This window comes from Petaurus breviceps, unplaced genomic scaffold (assembly GCF_028583685.1).
Source record: "Petaurus breviceps papuanus isolate PSGF00001 unplaced genomic scaffold, PetGlider_PUasm1.0 191, whole genome shotgun sequence".
NCBI classification, from domain to species: Eukaryota; Metazoa; Chordata; class Mammalia; order Diprotodontia; family Petauridae; genus Petaurus; species Petaurus breviceps.
The window spans coordinates 1,266,149-1,287,693 of NW_027185811.1; the positions used below are offsets into that span (position 1 = coordinate 1,266,149).

General features: G+C 40.1%; 1 protein-coding gene and 1 long non-coding RNA gene across 4 annotated transcripts in view; one reads left to right on the plus strand and one right to left on the minus strand.

Moving 5' to 3' along the window:
• LOC138164635 (uncharacterized) overlaps positions 1–21,539 on the plus strand; it is a 61,782-nt gene extending 40,243 nt beyond the window's left edge. Inside the window, exons 2-4 of one of the 3 annotated variants that reach the window (XR_011169141.1) lie at positions 17,586–17,741; positions 19,064–19,164; positions 20,137–21,539. This is a non-coding gene — a long non-coding RNA (uncharacterized lncRNA). Of the gene's footprint in view, positions 1–17,585; positions 17,742–19,063 lie in introns of all 3 variants that reach the window. The other 2 variants (XR_011169142.1, XR_011169140.1) reach the window with 2 other exon arrangements.
• Positions 13,140–19,038, minus strand: TMT1A (thiol methyltransferase 1A). The gene is made up of 2 exons (XM_069092551.1): positions 17,592–19,038; positions 13,140–15,090 (listed from the first exon to the last, which is right to left on the minus strand). Exons 1-2 carry the CDS (start codon positions 18,087–18,089, stop codon positions 14,854–14,856), a joined length of 735 nt encoding a protein of 244 aa, XP_068948652.1. The 5' UTR covers positions 18,090–19,038; the 3' UTR covers positions 13,140–14,853.
• Positions 21,540–21,545: the final 6 nt, after the last annotated feature.

Sequence of the window (21,545 nt, forward strand, 5' to 3'; positions counted from 1 at the left end):
CCAGATGTTGACTGGGTATGGATGTAATGGTTGGACAGTTTGGAAAGCTGTCTACTTGATCTGTTAATGTCTTGATAATTCTGTCTGTATATTTTGAAGTTTGGGGTGCTGACCTTTTTCCCCTGAACGAGGTAAACGATATATGTCTGACTAATTAAAGTAAGCTTGTTAACCCATTTTGAGTTGCTTTCCTTTATCAAAGCAGATCCAAGAACCTGTGGTGGCGGCAAACCCTGAGGACGCTTGGGGTGCTTGCTGCTACAGGAATAAAGAGAAACTAATGTGATTTAGATGGTATTTAAGAAAAATTATTTCTTTTTTTTTTTTAAAGCATTTGGAGTTAAGTAACTTGCTCAAGGTTACATGGCCAGTTATTTCTGGATGTGGTGCTAAGTATCTGAGCCTGGATTCGATCCCAGGTCTCCTGACTCTGGGGCTGGTGCTCTTACTCACTGCACCACCTGGCAAGAAAGATTATTTCTATTTTTTTTAAAGCAATTGTGGTTAAGTAACTTGCTCAAGGTTACACAGCCAGTTATTTATGGGTGTGGTGCTAAGTATCTGAGCCCAGATTTGATCCCCCAGATCATCCCGACACTGGGGCCGGTGCTCTTACTCGCTGTGCTACCTGGCCGCCCCAATTATTTCTATTCTTGAAACCATTGTAGGTTAACCTGAATGGGGAGGGAATGAAAACCTATTCCTATTATAATCGTAGAAATTCTTGCTGCTATACTAATTGCCTTCCTCAAATGACATTCACTTTCTCAAATAATAATACAGCTCCTAGACTAACGTAATGGCAGTGGAAATAAGAGGAGAGGGTAAACCTGAGACGTCTTATAAAATAACTACCATAACTAGGTAATGAATTAAGCAATCAATAGATTTGTCTTGAATATCCTACCCACCTGCCTATTCCCTGGTCAGTCTGGAGAAACTTTCACCCTGCCTTGATGTCCCAGTGGTAACTGCCCCTCCCCACCCACTCTTTCCACAATATCTCACCTGACTCTATACTATCTAACCATCTTCTCTTCACCATCTACATTGCTGCCACATGGGAACCTATCCTACTCCTCCCAGGCCTGTAAGTTCTTGAACAATGAGTCATAAATCAACTTAGTCATTGTTCCTGGATGGGGTGTGTCTCCTTGGCTCTCTCAGCTCTGCAGTATTTGGCAGTTTTGACCACTATATTATCATTGGACACTCTCTCCTCTCTCCTTTTACTGACACTGCTCTCTTGGTTCTCCTCTGTCTGCGTATTCCTTCTCAGTCTCTTTTGCTGGATCTTCATCTATGCCAGACTTGCTGACTTTGGGTATACTTCAAGGCTTACTTCTCAACCCACTCCTTTTTTCTCTTTATACTCTCTCACTTGGTGATCTCATCACTATGGATCCAATTATCACCTCTACATGAATTGTTTCCAGACCTATACATCCAGCCCTGTTCTTTCTCTTGAGATCTATTCCCACATCAAAAATTGTCTATTGAACATTTCATTATAGTGTCTACTACATGCTAGGCATTGTTCTAAGTATTTTATAAATAATATCTCACTTGATCCTCACAACAAGGAGGTAGCATGCTATATTTATCCCCATTTTAAAAGTGAGTAAACTGAGGCTAAGTGACTTGCTCAGATTCACCCAGCTGATTAGTGGGCAGGATTTGAACTGAGATATTCTTGAGTCTAAGTCCAACACTCTTATCAATTGTACCACCTAGCTACCTCATAAAACCAGATGTCCCATTCAAACTCAACATGCTCAAAATCGAAGTCATTGTCATTCCCCCAAAACATCTACCAGTCTCTGAACTTCCCTATTACTATTGAGAGCACCATGATATCACAGAATCTGACATTTGGAAGAGATCTTAACAGTCCTACCCATACGTGAAAAGCATAAAAGCTCAAATATACCAAACAAGTGGTTGTCCAGTCACTGCTTGAAGACCTCCATGGAGGGGAAACCCATGACACTTGGAAGCAGACTGTTCTATTTTTAGATAACTCTAATTATGAGGAAGTTAGTCCAGATACCAAGCCCCAATTTTGTGACTTCCACCGAAAATGCTTAGTCCTGTCCTCTGCTTCCAAACAGAACCTTTCTCCTCCATATGACATCCCTTGAAATACTTGAAGACAGCTCTCAAGTTCCCCGAGTCTTCTCTTTTTCAGGTTAAACAGGTGCATTTCCTTCAGCCAGTCCTAACATTCCAAGGATTCAGGGCCCTTTGCCATCCTGGTTGTCCTTCTCTGGACTCTTGCCAACTTACTGATATCTTTCTTAAATTGTGGTACCCAGATATGAACATAACATTTCAAGTGAAGTCTGAATAAGGCAGAGAACAATGGGACAATGGGATTCCCCTATGTCTGGAATCTGCACCTTCTTAATGGTGCCCAAGATCACATTTGCTTTGTTGGCTTCCATTTCACATTGCTGACTCCTATTGAGCTTACAGAAGCAGGTAGGGAGTGCAGTGGTTAGCATACTGGACCTGGAGTCAAAAAGACCTGAGTTCAAATTCTGCCTCAAACAATAACTAGCTGTTTGACCCTGGGCAAGTCATTTAAACGTTGCCTCAGTTTACTCAACTGTAAAATGAATATAGTAATAGCACCTACCTATCACATGAGGTAATATTTATAAAGCACTTAGCTCAGTACACATAGCAGACGATAAATAAACGTCAGCTATTATTATTATGGCCCACTCAGATCCCCAGATTTTTAGAAGAATGGCTATTTACCCATGCTCCCTCAAACTTACCCTTGTGAAGCTGATGTTTTTTGCATCCAGGAGTTGACATTTATCATTTGCTGAGTTCCATCTTATTATATTCTTCCCAGGGGTCTAGTCTGTGGAGATCCTTTCTCTAATCTACCGTTAATATTTCTTTTTGTTTTTTGGAGGGGGGAAGGCAAGGCAATTGGAGTTAAGTGACCTGCCCAAGGGCACACAGTTAGTAAGTGTGTCAAGCGTCTAAGGCCGGATGTGAGCTCAGGTCCTCCTGACTCCAGGGCCAGTGCTCTATTCACTGTGCTACCTCATCTACTGTTATGGCTGTGTTTCCCAGTTTTCTGTTATCTGAAGATCTGATGAGCATCAGTCCATATATGTCTTTATCTAAATCACAGATAAAGATATTAAATAGTACAGAGTCAAACATATATCGCTATGGTACATCTCTACTACGGACCTCTTGCCGCACTGTAATTGAAACATTACCAATGACTCATTGGGTCTGGCCATCTAACCAATCCATAGGGTTATATATTAACATCTAAATTATATCTCCATCTTCTCCATAAGAATAGCATGATATACTTTATCAAAATTTTTCATAAAATCTCGGTAAACTATATCCATGGCATTTCTAGCTTATACTAGTTTAACAGTGCTGTTTTTAAAAAAAAGAGAGAAAGGTGGGTGGCTAGGTGAATAGAGCACTGTCCCTGGAATCAGGAGGACCTGACTTTGAATCTGGCCTCAGACACTTAACCCTTACTAACCGTGTGACCTTGGGCAAGTCACTTAACCCCCATTGTCCTGCCTTCCGCCCTCTAAAAAGCCAAAAAAAAAAAAAAAGCAAGCAAGAAAGAATAGGGTTAGTTTGGTATGACCTGTTGATGAAACTATGTTGTCTCTTTTTATTGACTCTTTTTCTAAGTACTCTCCAATCATTACTTTAATGATTCTTGCTAGAATTTTTGCTGGAATTAAGGTCAAGCTTACTGGCCTCTATTTACAATCTCTGTCCTCTTCCTTTTTTGAATATCAGGACATTTTTTCTTCTCCAATCTTGTGAGATGTTTCTCATTTTCAATCATCTTTTAAATATCACTTACAGTGGTTCATTAAAAAACCAATTAGGTGTCCTTACTAAGTTCCCTATGCCACAGTGGCACACACTGTAACTTGACTCTAGCATGCGATGTCATTTTGGTCTTCTTCGAGAAAGAAGGGCAACAACCATTAATATGGTGGAAGTATGGGAAAGAATTAGAAGTAGAATAAATGATTTAGAGGAAAAAGTAAGAACTATTACCCAAGAAATGGAACCCAACAAAACTAGAACAGAGAAATCAATGATTCCATAAGCCAGCAAAAAATATTAGAATAAAATCTGAATATTGAAAAAATAGAGAATATGAGAAAAACAAATGACCTGGAAAACATGTTAAAGAGAGATCATTTAATATCTCATGGGAAAAACCACTGACCTGGAAAATAGATCCAGGAGAGATCATTTTAAAATTATTGGACTACCTGAAAACCATGACCAAAGTAAGTACCTAGAAATCATCCTCCAGGAAGTTCTCAAAGAAAACTGCCCTGATGTTTTAGTACCAGAGGGCAAAAGAGAGGTTGAAAGAATCCACCAATCACCTCATGAAAAAGATCCCAAAAAGAAAACTCCTAGGAATATTATAGCCAGGTTCTGGAATTCCCAGATCAAGGAGAGAATATTACAAACAAGTTAAGTACAGGATAATTGGAAGCCAGTAAGAATAAGGGCTGGTAAAAGTTCCATGCAGAAAGTAAGACAATAGGGGTTGGCTAGGTGGTGTGGTCAATGGAGCACCAGCCCTGGGAATCAGGAGGACCTGAGTTCAAATCTGGCCTCAGACACTTAACTAACACTAGCCATGTGACCTTGGGAAAGTCACTTAACCCTAATTGCCCTGCCTTTCCCCTCCAAAAAGTAGGGGGCAAAAAGTAAGACAATAGCTAAGACTTGAACAAAGTTGGGGAAGCCACAAGGCAGAGATGAACAGGAAGACATAGGACAGAGCCAGGGGAAAATGTCCAGTGTCATTGGATCAGCAAGTACATGGAGGGCAGTAAGTGTAAGGAAACAGGAAAGGTGGGAAGGGGCCAGGTTGTGAAGGGCTTCAAAAGCCACTGTAATGGGAATGTAAATTTTTAAGATCTTCCCTGTCTAGGCTAAAGTGCACTTGGAGCCTGGGGTGGAAGGCTTGTTTTTCAGTAGATACTTCTTGATTGGCCAGTGAGTCAATAAGGTTGTTACATTCTCTGGAGAAGGCTATATAAGCCCTGATGTGTAGCTTTGTTTTGGGGCTCACTTTGAGAAGTGTTCTGTGATTTGATATGGATTTTGGGAAGCTGTTGTCCAGAGCCCCCCGGCTTTGAAAAACCCAGATGTTGAAACCCAGATGGTGATTTGGTATGGATGTAATGGCTGGACAGTTTGGAAAGCTGTCTACTTGATCTGTTTCTGTCTTGATAATTCTGCCTGTATACTTTGAAGTTCGGGGTGCTGACCTTTTTCCCCTGAATGAGGTAAACGATATATGTCTGACTGATTAAAGTAAGCTTGTTAACCCATTTTGAGTTGCTTTCCTTTATCAAAGCAGATCCAAGAACCTGTGTTGGCAGCAAACCCTGAGGACACTTGGGGTGCTGGCTGCTACATAGTGAAACAATCATTAAGGTAAAGATTGTGGTGGTTCTCTTGTGAGGGAGGCTGTCCCTTTGTGGGGTCTTTAGGTCCTGGGACTTGCAGTTCTTCCCAGAGCTGAAAGAGACAAAGCAGAGTTTTTCTGCTGCAGCAACAGTTTTAAAAGATCTCTCTGGAGAGAGTTAGCATAAGAGACAGAAAGCGGTAACCACAGCATCAGCTAGCCAGACAGTGAGGAGCCCCAGCTGCTGATGTTGAACACTTTCCAAGAGATTGACTCTAGCACTTATACTGGCTAGAGAATTTTCCTTTCTCTGGCTTAACACTCCATTTATTAAAAGAAATCAACAGGGAGTGACTGAACTATGTGTACTCAGATAAAACTCTAGAACAATGATTACTTTTCTCCACTCTTTTCCCTTTATGGCTTTATACAATTAACATCATGGCTAATCACTAAGTGTTTCTCTACTATTTAAATTTTGCTTGCTGATTATTTGTATTTCCACACAATGGTCTTCTAATATAGCAAGAATGTACTCACTTTCCCCAAACAAGACTGGTTACTCCCCTCCCCCCTTGGAGTTCTGGGGTAACCACAAGGGAATGAGGAAGCCTTTCTCTAATATCATTGACTCAAGCCCCCATTCCAGTATGTTTTCCCCTCTCTAAGTGGTAGATGTCAGTGATTACCACCCCAGTTCCCTTTAATTAAACAATATCAATGAACAATAGTTAACAAAGAGATTTTTACTACAAATAAATACAAAAAACACAAGTACAAACATTTCCTCTGAACACTTTGGGACACATTCTCCTTTACTTGACCCTTTGAAAGAATGGATTCAAGCTTAAGCAGTTTCCAAATGTAGCAGCAAGCACCCCTGCGTCCCCAAGGTGGCTGCTCACACAGGTTCTTGGATCTGCTTTGATAAAGGAAAGCAACTCAAAATGGGTTAACAAGCTTACTTTAATCAGTCAAATATGTATCATTTACCTCGTTCAGGGGAAAAAGGTCAGCACCCTGAACTTCAAAGTATACAGGCAGAATTATCAAGACAAAAACAGATCAAGTAGACAGATTTACAAATTGTCCAACCATTACATCCATACCAAACAACATCTGGGTTTCAAAGCCAGGGGGCTCTGGACAACCGCTAGCCCAGAGTTTCATCAAATCACAGAACACTTCTCAAAAGTGAGCCCCAAAACAAAGCTACACATCAGGGCTTATATAGCCTTCTTCTGGCTCAGAGAATGTAACAACCTTATTGATTCACTGGCCAATCAAGAAGTATCTACTGAAAAACAAACCTCCTACCCCAGGCTCCAGGTGCACTTTAGCCTAGGGGCAGGGAAGATCTTTAAATTTACATTCCCATTACATTGGGCCCCAAGATCTTTCATGCCCATAGCACAGTCAATTTACTTTTGAATTAGCACCAAACATCTTTTAGGTCACATTATCAAGATACAGAACTAAAGTTACTAAAGTAGCCCCTGGGCCTTAAACACAAAGTACATTGCATTACCACTTCAATTCAAAACAAGAGTCCAAATAAAATTTCTCTTGGGGGGAGGGGAGTGTCCTTCCCCTCACACAGCTCCAGCCCCTGCTTCCAAGTACAGAGAGGGGGCTGGGCCACAAAACCAACAAGGTGGGGTCCTTGGGGGTCCACGGCACTTCATCCCACTCACTATAGTCATGAGTCCATCCTCCCCCTGGGTCCCAAACTGTGGGATGCAGCAAGGAAACACATTCAGTGCCCCTGCTTTGCTGCTCAGTTCTTATCTTTTCCTGTGGCTGAATTCCAAACTCCTGGGTTCCTTCTCCTCCCACAGGCGGCAGCCACTCCTGGCTTCTGCCCAGGTCCCGATGCAGGCAGCTCACCATTCCTGCTCTCAGATCAGCGAAGTCCGCAGGCAGGCAATTCTTCTCTCCTGGTCCACGGCTCCACAGAGTCACAGCTACCACAACTGGGAAACAAACAATTATCCCAGCCCCCATACTTTCCTTTTACTCTCCAGATCCTGTTCGTGACACCATTTTGTAGCAGCAAGCACCCCGGCGTCCCCAAGGTGGCTGCTCACACAGGTTCTTGGATCTGCTTTGATAAAGGAAAGCAACTCAAAATGGGTTAACAAGCTTATTTTAATCAGTCAAATATGTATGGTTTACTTTGTTCAGGGGAAAAAGGTCAGCACCCCGAATTTCAAAGTATACAGGCAGAATTATCAAGACAGAAACAGATCAAGTAGACAGATTTCCAAACTGTCCAACCATTACATCCATACCAAACAATATCTGGGTTTCAAAGCCGGGGGGCTCTGGACAATGGCTAGCCCAGAATTTCATCAAATCACAGAACACTTCTCAAAGTGAGCCCCAAAACAAAGCTACACATCAGGGCTTATATAGCCTTCTCCTGGCTCAGAGAATGTAACAACCTTATTGACTCACTGGCCAATCAAGAAATATCTACTGAAAAACAAGCCTCCTACCCCAGGCTCCAGGTGTACTTTAGCCTAGGGACAGGGAAGATCTTTAAATTTACATTCCCATTACAACTAGTCAGGTATGTTTGGGACTAGGCAGCCTGGGAGTTCCCTTACAACTCTCTGGTTCTGTCACTCAGTGGCTATAGATAGCAATTTGGGAGTCATCTTTGTACTAGTAATAGTTAAAACTACATGAGTTGGACAAAGGACTGAGTGTAGATGAAAGAAAATCTAGAGCTAAGGACAGAGCCCTAGTCATTTAATCAATTAAATTACAGGAGGATTGAAGGGAACTAACAGAAAAACTGCCCAGTCAGAAGAACCATGATGACAAAATGTCATAGAATCCAAAACATGTGAATTATAAGATCATATACATTTCTAGGTCAGTGAGTTCAGAGACATGAGAAATATTTAAAAAGATGAAAACTGAAAAAAAGTCACTGAGTCAAATGTGATAAGGTCTTTTTTTTTCTTTCTTTCTGTTTTCCTTCTTCCTTCCTTTTTTCTTTTATTCTTTTCTTCCTTCCTTAATAATAATAATCATTATTATTAATTAATTAATTTATTTTTTGCTTTTTAGAGGGCAATTGGGGTTAAGTGACTTGCCCAAGGTCACACAGCTAGTTTTTGTGTTAAGTGTCTGAGGCCAGATTTGAATTCAGGTCCTCCTGACTCCAGGGCCGGTGCTCTATTCACTGCTCCACCAAGCTGCCCCGAGTTTATTATATTTTGAAAATCTACCCTGAAAATATGTATTCATATTCCTAGTGGTTGCTATGGGTATCCCCTTGGTGTTACAGGTAAATCCCCGTTTGAGTATTTCTGAGTTAAAAGGTATAAACAGTTTCTCTAGTTTTCCAGCATGATCCCAAATTGTTTTCCAGGATAGTTGAACTAATTCACAATTCCACCAACATTATATTAGTGCACCTATCTTCTACAACCCATCTGTTATTGACTATTTGATCGTTTTCATCTTTGTCATGTGGTGGCCAATTAACAAAAACTGAGGAAACAATCTAAGTAATATGATTTATTAGCAAGTGAGGCATAATAAATAGGTCAGTGGACTCCTGAGCTGGTCTGAATCCCTGTGTTCAGGGCAAGGCAGATTTTTGTGTATTAAAAACAATTAATCTTTAAAAATTGAGTAATCTGATTTCTAATTGGAGGAAAAATTAGGAACTTTCAAAGCGGGGAGGGAGAAAGAGTGAGTTTTGGTCAAGTTGGGAAGGGAACAAGTAGATTTCAGGGTCTTTCTATTCCCAGAATTTGGAGATGCTAGCCTTCACTTCATATGAGACAGTGAACTTAATCAATGAACACTGGGTATATTCTGACTGCTCCACAGTCATTCCCCCTTCTATCTCCTCAGGCCTTGCTATTTTCTGAGACACAACAATATTGAAGAATATTACATAAACTTAGTCAACAAAGCAAGGTTTGAGAGGATTGACTCCAATTTTGCAAGAAGTTCTACTGTGTGGGGTGCAGCTAGGTGGTGCAGTGAATAGTGCACTAGCCCTGGAGTCAGGAAGACCTAAGTTCAAACACGGCCTCACACTTAACACTTACTAGCCGTGTCACCTTGGGCAAGTCACTCAACCCCCATTGCCCTGCCTTCCCCCTCCAAAAAAGAAAAAAAAAACAAGTTCTACTGTAGGTGAAATGTTATCAAACAGCATCACATGCTACAGAGAAATTTTTTGTGAAAGGAAGAATTAATCAATGTGGTAAACTTCATTGTTATCTTATTTTAAGAAATTGCCACAGCCACCCCAACCTTCAGCAACCACTACCTGGATTAGTCAGCAGTCATCAACACAGAGGCAAGACAAAGCAAAAGATTATGAATTGCCGAAGGCTCAGATGATGGGTAACTTTTTTTTTTTTTAGGAATAAAGTGTTTTTAATTAAGGTATGTACTTTTTTTTAGACATAATACTATTGCACAGTTGATAGACTACAGGATAGTGAGCATATCTTTTAACTGTACTGGAAGACCAAAAACTTCATGTGATTTGCTTTATTGCAATATTATTTTATTGCAGTAGTGAGGAACTGAAACCACATTACCTCTGAGGTTTGCCTGCATCACTCTTTGCAGATGCTATGATGGGATACTTAGAGAATTCTAGAGAATCAAATAATTAACAACTTCAGCAAAGCTCCAGGATAAAGAATAAACTCATATAAATTATCAGCATTTCTGTATATTACCAACAAAGGCCAGCAGGGAGAAATAGAAAGAGAAATCCCATTTAAAATAACTGCAGACAATATAAACTCCTTGAGAGTCTCTCTGTCAAGACAAAGCCAGGAACTATATGAACACAATTACAAAACACTTTTCACACAAATAAAGTCAGATCTAAACAATTGGAGAAATATTAATTACTCATAGGTAGTCTGAGCTAATATGATAAAAATGACAATTCTATCTAAATTAATTTATTTATTTGGTGCCATACCACTTAAACTACCAAAAAATTATTTATGGAGCTAGAAAAAAATAGTAACAAAATTCATCTGGAAGAACAAAAGGGACTTGAAGGAATCACACTATGTGATTGAGCTATGTGATCATGGATAAGTCACAACTTTAAGGGCCTCATTTCTTCATTTTATTTTATCTTTTTGCTTTTTTTGGGAGGGCAGTTGGGGTTAAGTGACTTGCCCAAAGTCACACAGCTAGTTTTTGTGTTAAGTGTCTGAGGCTGGATTTGAACTCAGGTCCTCCTGACTCCAGGGCCGGTGTTCTACTTACTGCGCCACTTAGCTGCCCTCATTTCTTCGTTTTAAAAATGGGGATAATAAAGCTTTTTTTTTTTACTACTTACTACACATGATTGTTATATATTATTATATATAGTATAGTACTGTATATAGTAGCAGACATACACAGAACTCTGAATTTTAATAGTATTTGTCCTCCAGAGTCTATGAATCTGTTCGCTCACTAGACCAAACTTACCAGATAGTAGAGGGTGGTAAGGCAAGTGTTTAAAATTCCAAGCTTCAGAGGAGGGAGCATGAGGTAAGGGGTGGACACAGAAACACTTGCCTCACTCTTCTTGTACAATCTTGTGAGAACTTTAAGAATTGTGCTCTGGAAATGAAGGAGAAAGTCCAGAAAGAGCCTCCTTCAATAGGAGTTAGGAAGACAGATAATGTCCCCTTTCCTCCTTGCTTTGTAAAAACTGAGGTCCTATGCTCCACCGTTTTGGACTCCACGTTTTTACTAAAAGTCTATCCTTACCCTGATCATATAAAATGATTTAAATTTTTCTCCTCCAAAAATTTGTTGACTAGATGAAGAGTTTCTTGGAGGTTAAAAAAAAATTCAAAAAGCTCAATTTCTCCTTTGTGGAGTCCTTGTCACTCTCTTTACTGTCAGGCTAACCCACCTGCCCCACACCACTGGGTCCATGACACAGGGAAAGAGCCATCTATAGTCATTTTTCCAAAGTAAAGACAGAGCTGCTCACCTGGATTCAGTCAGGATCAAATGGAAAATAGAAAGGGACCATTTATAAGGAGCCTTATTTATAAGGGAAAACATGGCACCTGAGCCTATAATTTACCACAGACCTGGGACAAAAATTATCTCATCTCTTTGGTTTCTCAGTTTCTTCACTTCATCTGTAAAATGAAGAACTTAACCCATGAAATGCTGTATCTGAGCTGTTTAGGTTCTCCCAATGAAATATTAATCAAGACAACTAGAAATAAAAAATTGGGAGAAAAAAAAAGCTAAAATTCAATGATAACAGGACTATGGAGAAAAACAAGCATTCTGTTAACTTTGTTATTGGGACTGTCTCTTTGGAGAACAGGGCAACACTATTCAATTAGAGTCACAAAGCTGATTATTCCACTTGACCCAAATATCATAAAAACTAAAAAAAGGCATATTTGTACAAAAGTATAGATAGCTGTTTTATTTGTAACAGTGGGAAAATGTGGAAACAACAAACAAGACTTATCCATGACCACATAGCTCAATTGGAGAATGACTGGATAAATCATAGCAATTAATGTAATTAAACATTATAATACTATAAAAATGGTGAAAATGAATTTAAGAGATGTGGAAAAAAACTTCATAAAGTGATGCAAAGTGAGATCAGCAGAATTAGCTCTTTATATACATTAACTATAATAACTAGATACGTATGATTTGGTGACCTTGCCATGTGATTTCATCAATGTGAGGGACTCCCTCTACCAAAACTCTTTTTTACCAATGCACATTAGTAACTCATCTAAAATTTGCAGTCTTAGTTACCCTGGGCATAAAAGAAGTTGTGACTTGAGTAGGTATCAGAGGTTAGATTTGAGCCTAGGTCTTTTTTATTCTAAGGCTAGCCCTCTACACACACACACGCACACACACACACACACACACACATGCCTCAAAGATAGTAGAATTTTATATGAACTTGGAAGAGGAAAGACAGCAAACATTTTTCCTTTTTCTACTTAGTGCTACATTGTGAAAGGTTTATGTAAGATTTTATTCCTTGTTTTGCATGTTTAGTTGATTTTGTTGATGGTTATTAAATTTGTAATAGAAGTAGTTCAGTGTCAGGGCTTAAGAGACTAACTTGGAATTAGATTTTAGTTTCAAATCTGCTTCTGGCAGTTACTAGCTTGTGATTCTGGGAAAATAATTTTTTCATTTAATTTTAATTTTATTTTTTCTCAATTACATGTCGACAAAAAATTTTTAGCGTTTATTTTTTAAAATTTTGAGTTCCAAATTCTTTACCTTCCTCTCTGCCCTCCCCACTCCTAGAGAAGGCAAGCAATTTATATATATATATATATATATCACATATATGTAGTCATGCAAAATATTTTCATATTAGCCATGTTGCAAATGGGCAAATCATTTAGTTTGTACTATGTAATCTATGTATTTTGAACAACTCCCTCCCTGGTACTTATCTACTAAGTTGTAAATTGGTCATGAGCTGTTTGAGTAAAGGAGTTCCAGGAGCTTACCCATTCTGACCAATTACAGGTTCTTTCCATATTTGCATGTTAAATTGATAATTACAAATTTTAAAAGGAGGACATCTTTAAGGTTCTTTGCAAAAAGATGCGACTTGGATTGTAACTCACACAGAGTATAATCTTCCAAAATGAGAAGACTCCTTAGAAATATGAAGAAAAATGACAACAAAAATATCCAAGAATTAATAAAGATATAACATTTAATTTGATTTCCAAAAAAAGAACAGGAATTTCTTTATTGATTTGATTTAAAAAAATAACAGTTCCCTTTGCAAAGCCCTCCTGAGACACATACTTATTACGATACAATATATTAGAAAATAAGACTTGCCGTAATACTGAACCCATGAAATCTTCCAAAGATAGAACAATTTACACCTACTTCCAAAGCACTCAGGCCACCCAACTGGCTTCCCAGAGCTGCTATTGAGCCAACCCCTCAGAACAAAGATCCGGATGGAGCTGCCCAGTTCACTTCTCTATTGTGTAGTCACTCCCTAGACAACAGCACCTGGAACTTTCTTGATTTTCAGGGGGTCTGTCCCTATTCTGTGCAAAGTTACTGCACCTGAATGGTAGATAGATACAAAAACTAATGCATTAAAGAATAATCTTATTGGATATGAATAATTATGAGCCATAGTTAGGTTCTCTTGTTTCCTTAGTAACTAGAATGCCTTAGGTATTAATAATTCTAATAAATGCACTTGGCTGTGGTTCAAATAGAAAAATGTTTGCTGCTCTAAGAAAAAAAGCTTGAGTTGGATGGAGTCTGAGGACCTGAGATCACAGACTGACTCTGCTCTTTATCAGTTGGATAAACTTATATAACTTGGGTGCAAATTTTATATATGTATTATAAAGCATGTATATATGTATATATTAAGAGTATGTACACACGTATATATGTATATATGGCATGTATACACATGCATGTGTCCATTACACATAAAAACATTTACATCCAAGTTATGAGTTTATCCAATATATCCATATGTACGTGTGTGTCGGCTAAGTTATATACTCAGGTAAGTCACTGGACTGATTTTTCTGAATCTCACTTGTAAAATGAGGATAATAATAAACCTCCCAGGTTTTGTCATGAGATCAAATAAAATTATATCCATCAAACATTTTATAATCTTTTAGGTTCTAGGATTTAAAGGTAGAAGGGGCCTAAGGGGTCATCTAAGTTCAAACTACCCATTTTACAGATTAATAAGTCCCATAGAGGCTAAGGGATTTGTCCAGGGTCATGCAGAGTCAGGATTCAAAGCCAGGTCCACCGACTCCAAATCCAGGACTCTTTCTACTGTATGATGCTGTCTCCTGTGTGTTTTAATTACTTAAGCGTTTGTGATCTTTTCTTTTTTTTTTGCTTTTTTGGAGGGCAATTGGGGTTAAGTGACTTGCTCAAGGTCACAAGGCTAGTTTTTGTGTTAAGTGTCTGAGGCCAGATTTGATCTTCCTTCCTTTCTACTGTCAAAATTTAGACATTATTAGCAACAAGGAGGGGGGGGTCAGGGTGCCAAGTCCATTCAACCTAGCCCTTTGTTAACAACTGAGGTAAGATGTTATATTGTTGGAAAAGTTGAAGGTGCTGAATAGAATGGGATTTTGAGATTCTCTGGGTATTCAACAATAAATATTTCCCAGTCATCCTGATAATAGAGAGCTGGGTTGATTTTTTTTTCATGTTTTTCCAGGACAAGGTCAGGAACTAGGAATATATAATATATGTAACAGGGCATCTTTTCCCATTCTGCCCTCTCCTCCTTTCAGTGTGAGAGAGAGAATAGTCTCCCTTCTTTCCCTTAATCACAATGTCTTTATAGTTAGTTTTATAAAGAGAACAGGAAATTCCTCTCAGAGCCCCCTGTCCCCTCTCCCACCCCATTATTTCGTGGCATATCCAACAATGTGAGGCCGGACTATTTTCCAGGAGAGGGGTGCCTGTAGGTGCTGGAGGTTCAGTTTGGAGAAGCTGCTCCCCTCCAGGGCTTTCCAGCTCTCTTTGGTCAAGTCGCAGCCATCAAACAGGAGCTGCCATGTTGGCCGAAGGGCTTGTTGCCAGAAGAAATTCCAGCTGGATGGTTCAGCTGCCACATGTTCCATGAAATAAAAAGCACCTCCCTAAGAAATGAAATCATTTCAGGTATTTTAGACCATGCAAAGTCCTAAAGTTAATGCATCTTCTCCAGCTTTTCCTCATCCAACTTGTAATGCATTATTTGTCGATGAGGAGGCAGGGAGCCTTGGATAAATTGTACCCACAAGAAGCTTTCAGTCTACTCTTTCAGGCTCCTCCCCATCTCTACCCTCTTCCCCCAAGGATTCACCCTGCAGCGGCCAGGAAGGAATGGAAATCCATGAAGCAGCAGAATTGCAAACCACCATGGGTGATTCTGAGGGCCCGAGTGAAAATTTGAAGAACATTTGGTATAAATGTCGTATGGATGTCTTCATATTTGAGGAAGATGGATATGTTCCAGACTCTCCTCTGCTTCACATTCTAGGACATGTGGTTTTCACCTCTGGGAAGAAGGTGAAATCCCTGCCCCATCATCTAAGATGGGAGTTACAAAGAATTAGGGTGGACAGCTGGCTCAACAGAGTGGTCCTTGGCTTCTTCACCTTTGTGGTGTTGTGGACCCCTTTATCCTTTTGGTGCAGCCCATGGACCCCTTCTCAGAACAATGTCTTATTATAGGATTATAGTATTCATATTTATCATTTTATGTTATCTATGATATTATACAAGACGTGGCTATATATGACATATATTAATATAGTAATTTTGTGCTTTATATAATTTTTATATTTATTACTTTATATAATTTATTATAATATAATTATTACAAGATCATAAAGGAAATAAATTATAATTAAATATAGCTTTCAAAAAAAAGTTCACAGACCTCCTCCAAGTTAAGAACCCATACCATTCTATTCTAGGCCTGAAGGACGGGAAAGGGGACAAGACTGGATTCTGGGTCTGCAGTTAGACACCAACTAAAGTCTAAGATGCAATGCTCCCTAGAATCCTTGCTCTAAAGTAGTCACAGGAAATGACAATTTACTGAATGTAATTTTCCAGGCATCATTAAATCTTTATTTGTGGCATAGGTATCATAAATTGCATCCAGGACAAGTGTCTTGCAGCATACTTTAGTTTGTTGAAGAAGAGTAGGGTGTAGCAAGAGTAGGGTGAAGAAGAGTAGGGTGTAGCAAGGGAAGAGCTCACCTTAGACAGCAGCTGGGTAGTTTCCTAGTTTAATCAATTATTCTTTTTTTTTTTTTTAAGCAATCGGGATTAAGTAATTTGCTCAAGGTTACAAGGCCAGGTGTTTCTGGGTGGGTGCTAAGTGTCGGAGCCCAGATTCGATCGCCAGGTCATCCCGACACTGGGGCCAGTGCTCTTACTCACTGTGCTACCTGGCCGCCCCTAATCAATTATTCTTACTAATTCACTGCTAAGTTCTGTTGTTTCCATGTTCCTAGAAGACTACCAGAGCTGCCAGCATACTCTCAGTCTAGCATACTTCAACCCAGGCACCCTGTAGCAAAGCCCTGATTATGCTACCTTAGGTATAACTCTACTATGTGCTAATAATTCTCCTGAAATATCTTCCACAAACATTTACGAGGAAGATTCTAACTATTTCTAAAAGATTTCTCAACTTTACCAGGGAGATAGTTGAGGCAAAAATAAGTTTGATGCCTTATTTATCTGACCTGACTTATCCAATATGTATCCTAACTGTTTTCTTAGCTATGGCTGAGGAGATGCCATCTGAATGGGCTGTGCTGTTTCAGTAAATTCATGCATGAGCTTCTCTCTTCTTTGGTGCTAATGTTAGAGTTAAGTTCTGGGGATATCACAAAATATATATTATATTATTACATAATATTATATATTATATTATTACATAATATTATATATTATATTATTACATAATATTATATATTATATTATATATATTATATATCAATAGTGATCATGGAAACACTCCAATCACTTGAAAACATTTTTTCTTAGAGCAAAGGTCCTATTGCTTCAGATAAGAAGGTAGGAATGAAATCACAGGGAGACTTTCCAGGGCACATTTCATATGCAGATTTCCATCAACTAAGAGGCTTCTGGTAAAAATAGCTGTGCTAGAATAATTTTCTAGCATTTTAGAGCTACTGTATCAGTATCATAATATTGTAATTTCATCAGAAAATAATCAGCTTTTCAGTTCTCTGGGCTAAACTACCCAGCCATAGCAGGTAATTCAAGCCAAACACCTTTCTCACATTATCAAGGAAACAGAATGTGGGCATGGGCTTTTGCCACCAGCTACCTAGATGACTTTAGACAAGTGATTTTATCTGTTAACACTCTCTTTCAGTTCTGAAAAAACTGAGGAAGCTTTCTGTTCTCCTGCAAAGACCCTGGTGCAGTCTGAAGAGCAGAGGGGAGTGGAGGGCCACTCACAATGCTCTGATGTTACATAACTGGTATTACATAAGTAACTGTGAGTGGGTGGAAGAAGGAGGCATTTCTAGGACGTAGGGTACTAATCCTTATCTTGGATTCATAGAAACATGCTGCTGGGTTAACCCTTCTCCCTCTCCTCTCTCAGACTCACCGGCCTCAGCACGCGGTGCACCTCTTTGATGAATTTCTCTTGCTGCTGCACAGAGCACAGGACCAGGGTGCACACCACCACGTCCATGGAGTTGTCTGCTATCTGGTGCATGTTTTCCCCAGAAGCCACTATGAAGCCTTCAAACTGCAGGTGTCGGTTTTCAGCAATGCTTTTGATCAGGAACTTCTCAAAGTTGGGATTGGGGTCAACGCAGGTGATCCTGCAGCCGGGAGGGTAGAACTTAAAGTTGGCCCCAGTGCCACAGCCAACCTCCACCAAGGCCACCTTCCCCGAGGACCCTGCGAAGTCCTGCAGATTGCTAAAGAGCTCCTGTTTCTTGGCAGACATCTCTCTGTTGTAGTTTTCGGTGAACTGCACCATGAAGTAAGGAAAGAGCCTCTTGCATACCCGGTCCCACAGACCCAAGAATCGGAGTAGGAAGATAGGAAACATGGTAATAGAGATGGCCAACTGGACAAGGGAGGCAATGATGGCCATGACTCTGAAAGCGAAAAGTCCAGGCTGAGTCCAGAAGAATCCACTCCTTTTTAAGGTTCAGGACCCAGCTCTCTGGGTGTTTACAATCAGATCCAATCAGCAGCCGAAGAAAAAGGGCAGGCTGTGTCAGAATAACTTGGCTCAAATCAAGTCAGCTATGGGCAGCTTTCCCAGATTTTTGCCCAGTGAATAGGCTCCAAAGGGCAGGGATCCTTCCTATCCTCCCCCTTCTTCTCTCCACCTCCTTAAGTCCTTTTACCCAAAAGGGAAAGTTCACCATATTCTCATCGCCGTCCTATTTCCCCTATAGGGTCTGTGATTTGTGGCTGTTTTGTGAGGGTCTTTCCTTGTTGGACACCTCTCCTACATGCCCCGTTCCTGCTTTTTTACTGTGAAACCAGAAACAGTGTGTGAGGGTTTGGCTGAAACAAAACAAGGCATCTCAACAAAAGGTGAATTCTCATTTTTAAAAGGAAAGGGGGACTGAAGAAGATAACTCCTAACAAGAAAGAGAAATAAGAACTCTCTTCTCTTTTACTTCCAGATTGGAGGTCAGTCACCCAAGGGGATGGGGCCAAAATGTGAGCTGGTTGAAAGCTTAAATGCTCTGTGCCTCAGTTTCCTCATCTGTAAAAGGTGGAGATTGGATGATATCATTCCTTCCAGCTCCAGGTTTATGGTCATGCAATTCCAAAACTGGGTTTCCAAAAATCTAAACCAAGGGGCAGTTAGGTGGCGCAGTGAATAGAGGAGTGGCCCTAGAGTCAGGAGGACCTGAGTTCAAATCTAGTCTCAGATACTTGACACACTTACTAGCTGTGTGACCTCGGGCAAGTCACTTAACCCCAATTGCCCTGCCTTCCCCCCTCAAAAAAAAAATCTAAACTAAGAGGTGAACATCTCTCACCTCTGCACCTTTGCACAAGCAGTAACCTCACACTGGGAATGCATTCCTCCTTTACTTTCCTTTTCAGAGTTTCTAGCTTCCAAGCTCCATCTTTTGCACAAGAACTTCTCCGACCGACCTCCGAGGCATCAGCACTCTCTCCCATTTGGAAAGATGTTCCACGCATTTGTGAGTAGTTTATATTTTTCCTTTTGCCTTTCTCCAGCAGGCACCACTGTGCTTGACAACCGTTTCCGCAGAGCTTGCCTCATGCCAGGCAGCATGAAGATATTTACAATTATTATCTCTCCCAATCTGCACAACAACCTTGGGAGGTAGGTGCTTGTTGCTTAGGGGACTTAGTGCTTGCCGAACTAAATTGAACCAAGAAAATAATTCTGGTCATTTTTAAGTCAGAATATCTGACTAGAATAAAAAAAAAATTGAGCCTCAAATTACCTGGAGAAGGCTTCAATTCCCTTTCTGTTTCTAAGAGCTCCTAGGTATAACATTTTTGAAAATTGCCTCTCAGCTCTATATAGCTAACATTCATACAGTGCTTCAAAGTATGCAAAGCAGGTTTACAAATATTAACTCATTTGATCCTTACAAGAACTGAGGAAACTGAGGCAGACAAAAATTAAGTGATTTGTCCGGGGTCACACAGCCACTGAATGTCTGAGGCAGAATTTGAACTCAGGTCTAGTCCGAACACCACCTAGTTGCTTCATATAATCCCCAGCTACAGACAAGCTAAGGCAGCTAGGTGGAAGAGTGGATAGAGTACAGGGCTTGGAGACAGAAAGACCTGAGTTCAAATCTGACCTCAGATGCTGTGACCCTGGGCAAGTCACTTAACCCTGTTTCCCTCAGTTTCCTTTTCTGTAAAATGAGCTGGAGAAGGAAATAGCAAAGTATGCCAGTGTCTGAACCAAGAAAACCCTAAATGGGGTCACAAAGTGTCGGATTCTACTGAAACAAATGAAGGACAACAGACAGTAGATCCAAATGGGGACACTACGTTGCAGCATAGTGGACAGGAGACTGGGCTCAGGGTCAGGAAGACCATGGTTCAAATCTTTCCTCCAACACTTACTGGCTATGCTGGCATGCTTTCTCAAACACAGCACTCCACTTTCCCATCTCTTTACTTTTGCACAGACTGTTCTTCCTCAACCCTGCCTCAGTTTCCCTGGCCTCCTTCAAGACTGACCTTAGACCCCACCACCTACATGAAGGCTTTCCTGGTCCTCCCAGCTGCCAGTGCCTTCCCCGTGGAGCTCTGTGTATATCTTGTGGGTACCTTTTTTTTTCCACCAAAAAGTATCACCTTTTTTCCTTTGCTTTTTGGAGGGCAATTGGGGTTAAGTAACTTGCCCAAGGTCACACGGCTAGTTTTTGTGTTAAGCATCTGAGTCCAAATTTGAACTCAGGTCCTCCTAACTCCAGGGCTGGTGCTCTATTCACTGCGCCACCTAGCCGCCCAACCTTTTCTCCTTCAGAAAAGTGAACTCCTTGAAGGGAAGGCCTGTTTTTGCCTTTCTTTGTACCTCCAGCCAGCCACAAAATAAATGCATCAATGCTTTTTAAAAATTAACTCTAGGACGGTCACTTAAAACTTTCTCAGCCTCAGTCTCCTTATCTGTAAAATGGGGATATTTTTGAACTTACCTCACAGGGTTGTTGTGAGGCTCAGATGAGAAAAAGTGTGTAAAGCACTTTGAAAACCATAGCTTTATATAAATGCAGAGTAATATAATAGAATTAATATGATATGATATATGATATAAGATACAATACAATATAAATGATATGATATAACATAACATAATTAATATAATGTAGTGTAGTGTAACGTAGCGTAACGTAACATAATATAAAACTTTCTCTTTTCAAGATTTTACACCTGAGAACCTTCACACTTGCTAGTCTCTTATATCCAATCGAAACTCCTTCAACGGCTCTGGCCAGTGCTTCCTTACCTTATTGCAATTTCCTGAGGCCCGCTTTTGAAATCCAGCACATGGAATCTTATCTTCACTTTGGTCATGCTAAGGTATTTACTGACTGCTGACCTCCTCATTCTATCCATGCAGGACCTTTCCCCTTCCCTCCCTGCCCATTCAGGTCCCTTGCCTCTGTCAAAATCACTTCCCTCTCACTCACCCTCTCACGGTCTATACCTAGAGAGTGGCTTGGTGCTTCTGTTTGTTGGTTCTTGTGTGTGTCTTCCTGTGACTGTGCTGCTCTGGGGAATACTGGATGCAGAATTCCATCGGTGCAGATCAATGACTTAGGAACCACTTGTTTTCTTAAGTAACTGTCCGGCACACACAGAGAGGTTGCATGAACTTTGTATCAGATGGTTTAAGTATGTTGAGAAGGGTGTGAGGAAGTATTTAGGAAGACAAAAAGATTTGTAACTAGATTTTATAATTAATAGCTCAATCATATTTGAGAAGAAAAAGGAAATAAGAATATAAATGCAATATTGAATCATTATTCCATGGACTGAGATTGGGATTATAAGGTTACTGTAGAAAAGTTATATCTGTGTATATGTAATGGGG

Coding starts and splice junctions, on each gene's coding strand:
- TMT1A (XM_069092551.1), bottom strand. CDS start 18,089: ATGGCCATCATTGCCTCCCTTGTCCAGTTGGCCATCTCTATTACCATG. Junction 15,091..17,591: donor TGCACCGCGTGCTGAGGCCG/GTGAGTCTGAGA, acceptor TTCATTTCTTAG/GGAGGTGCTTTTTATTTCAT.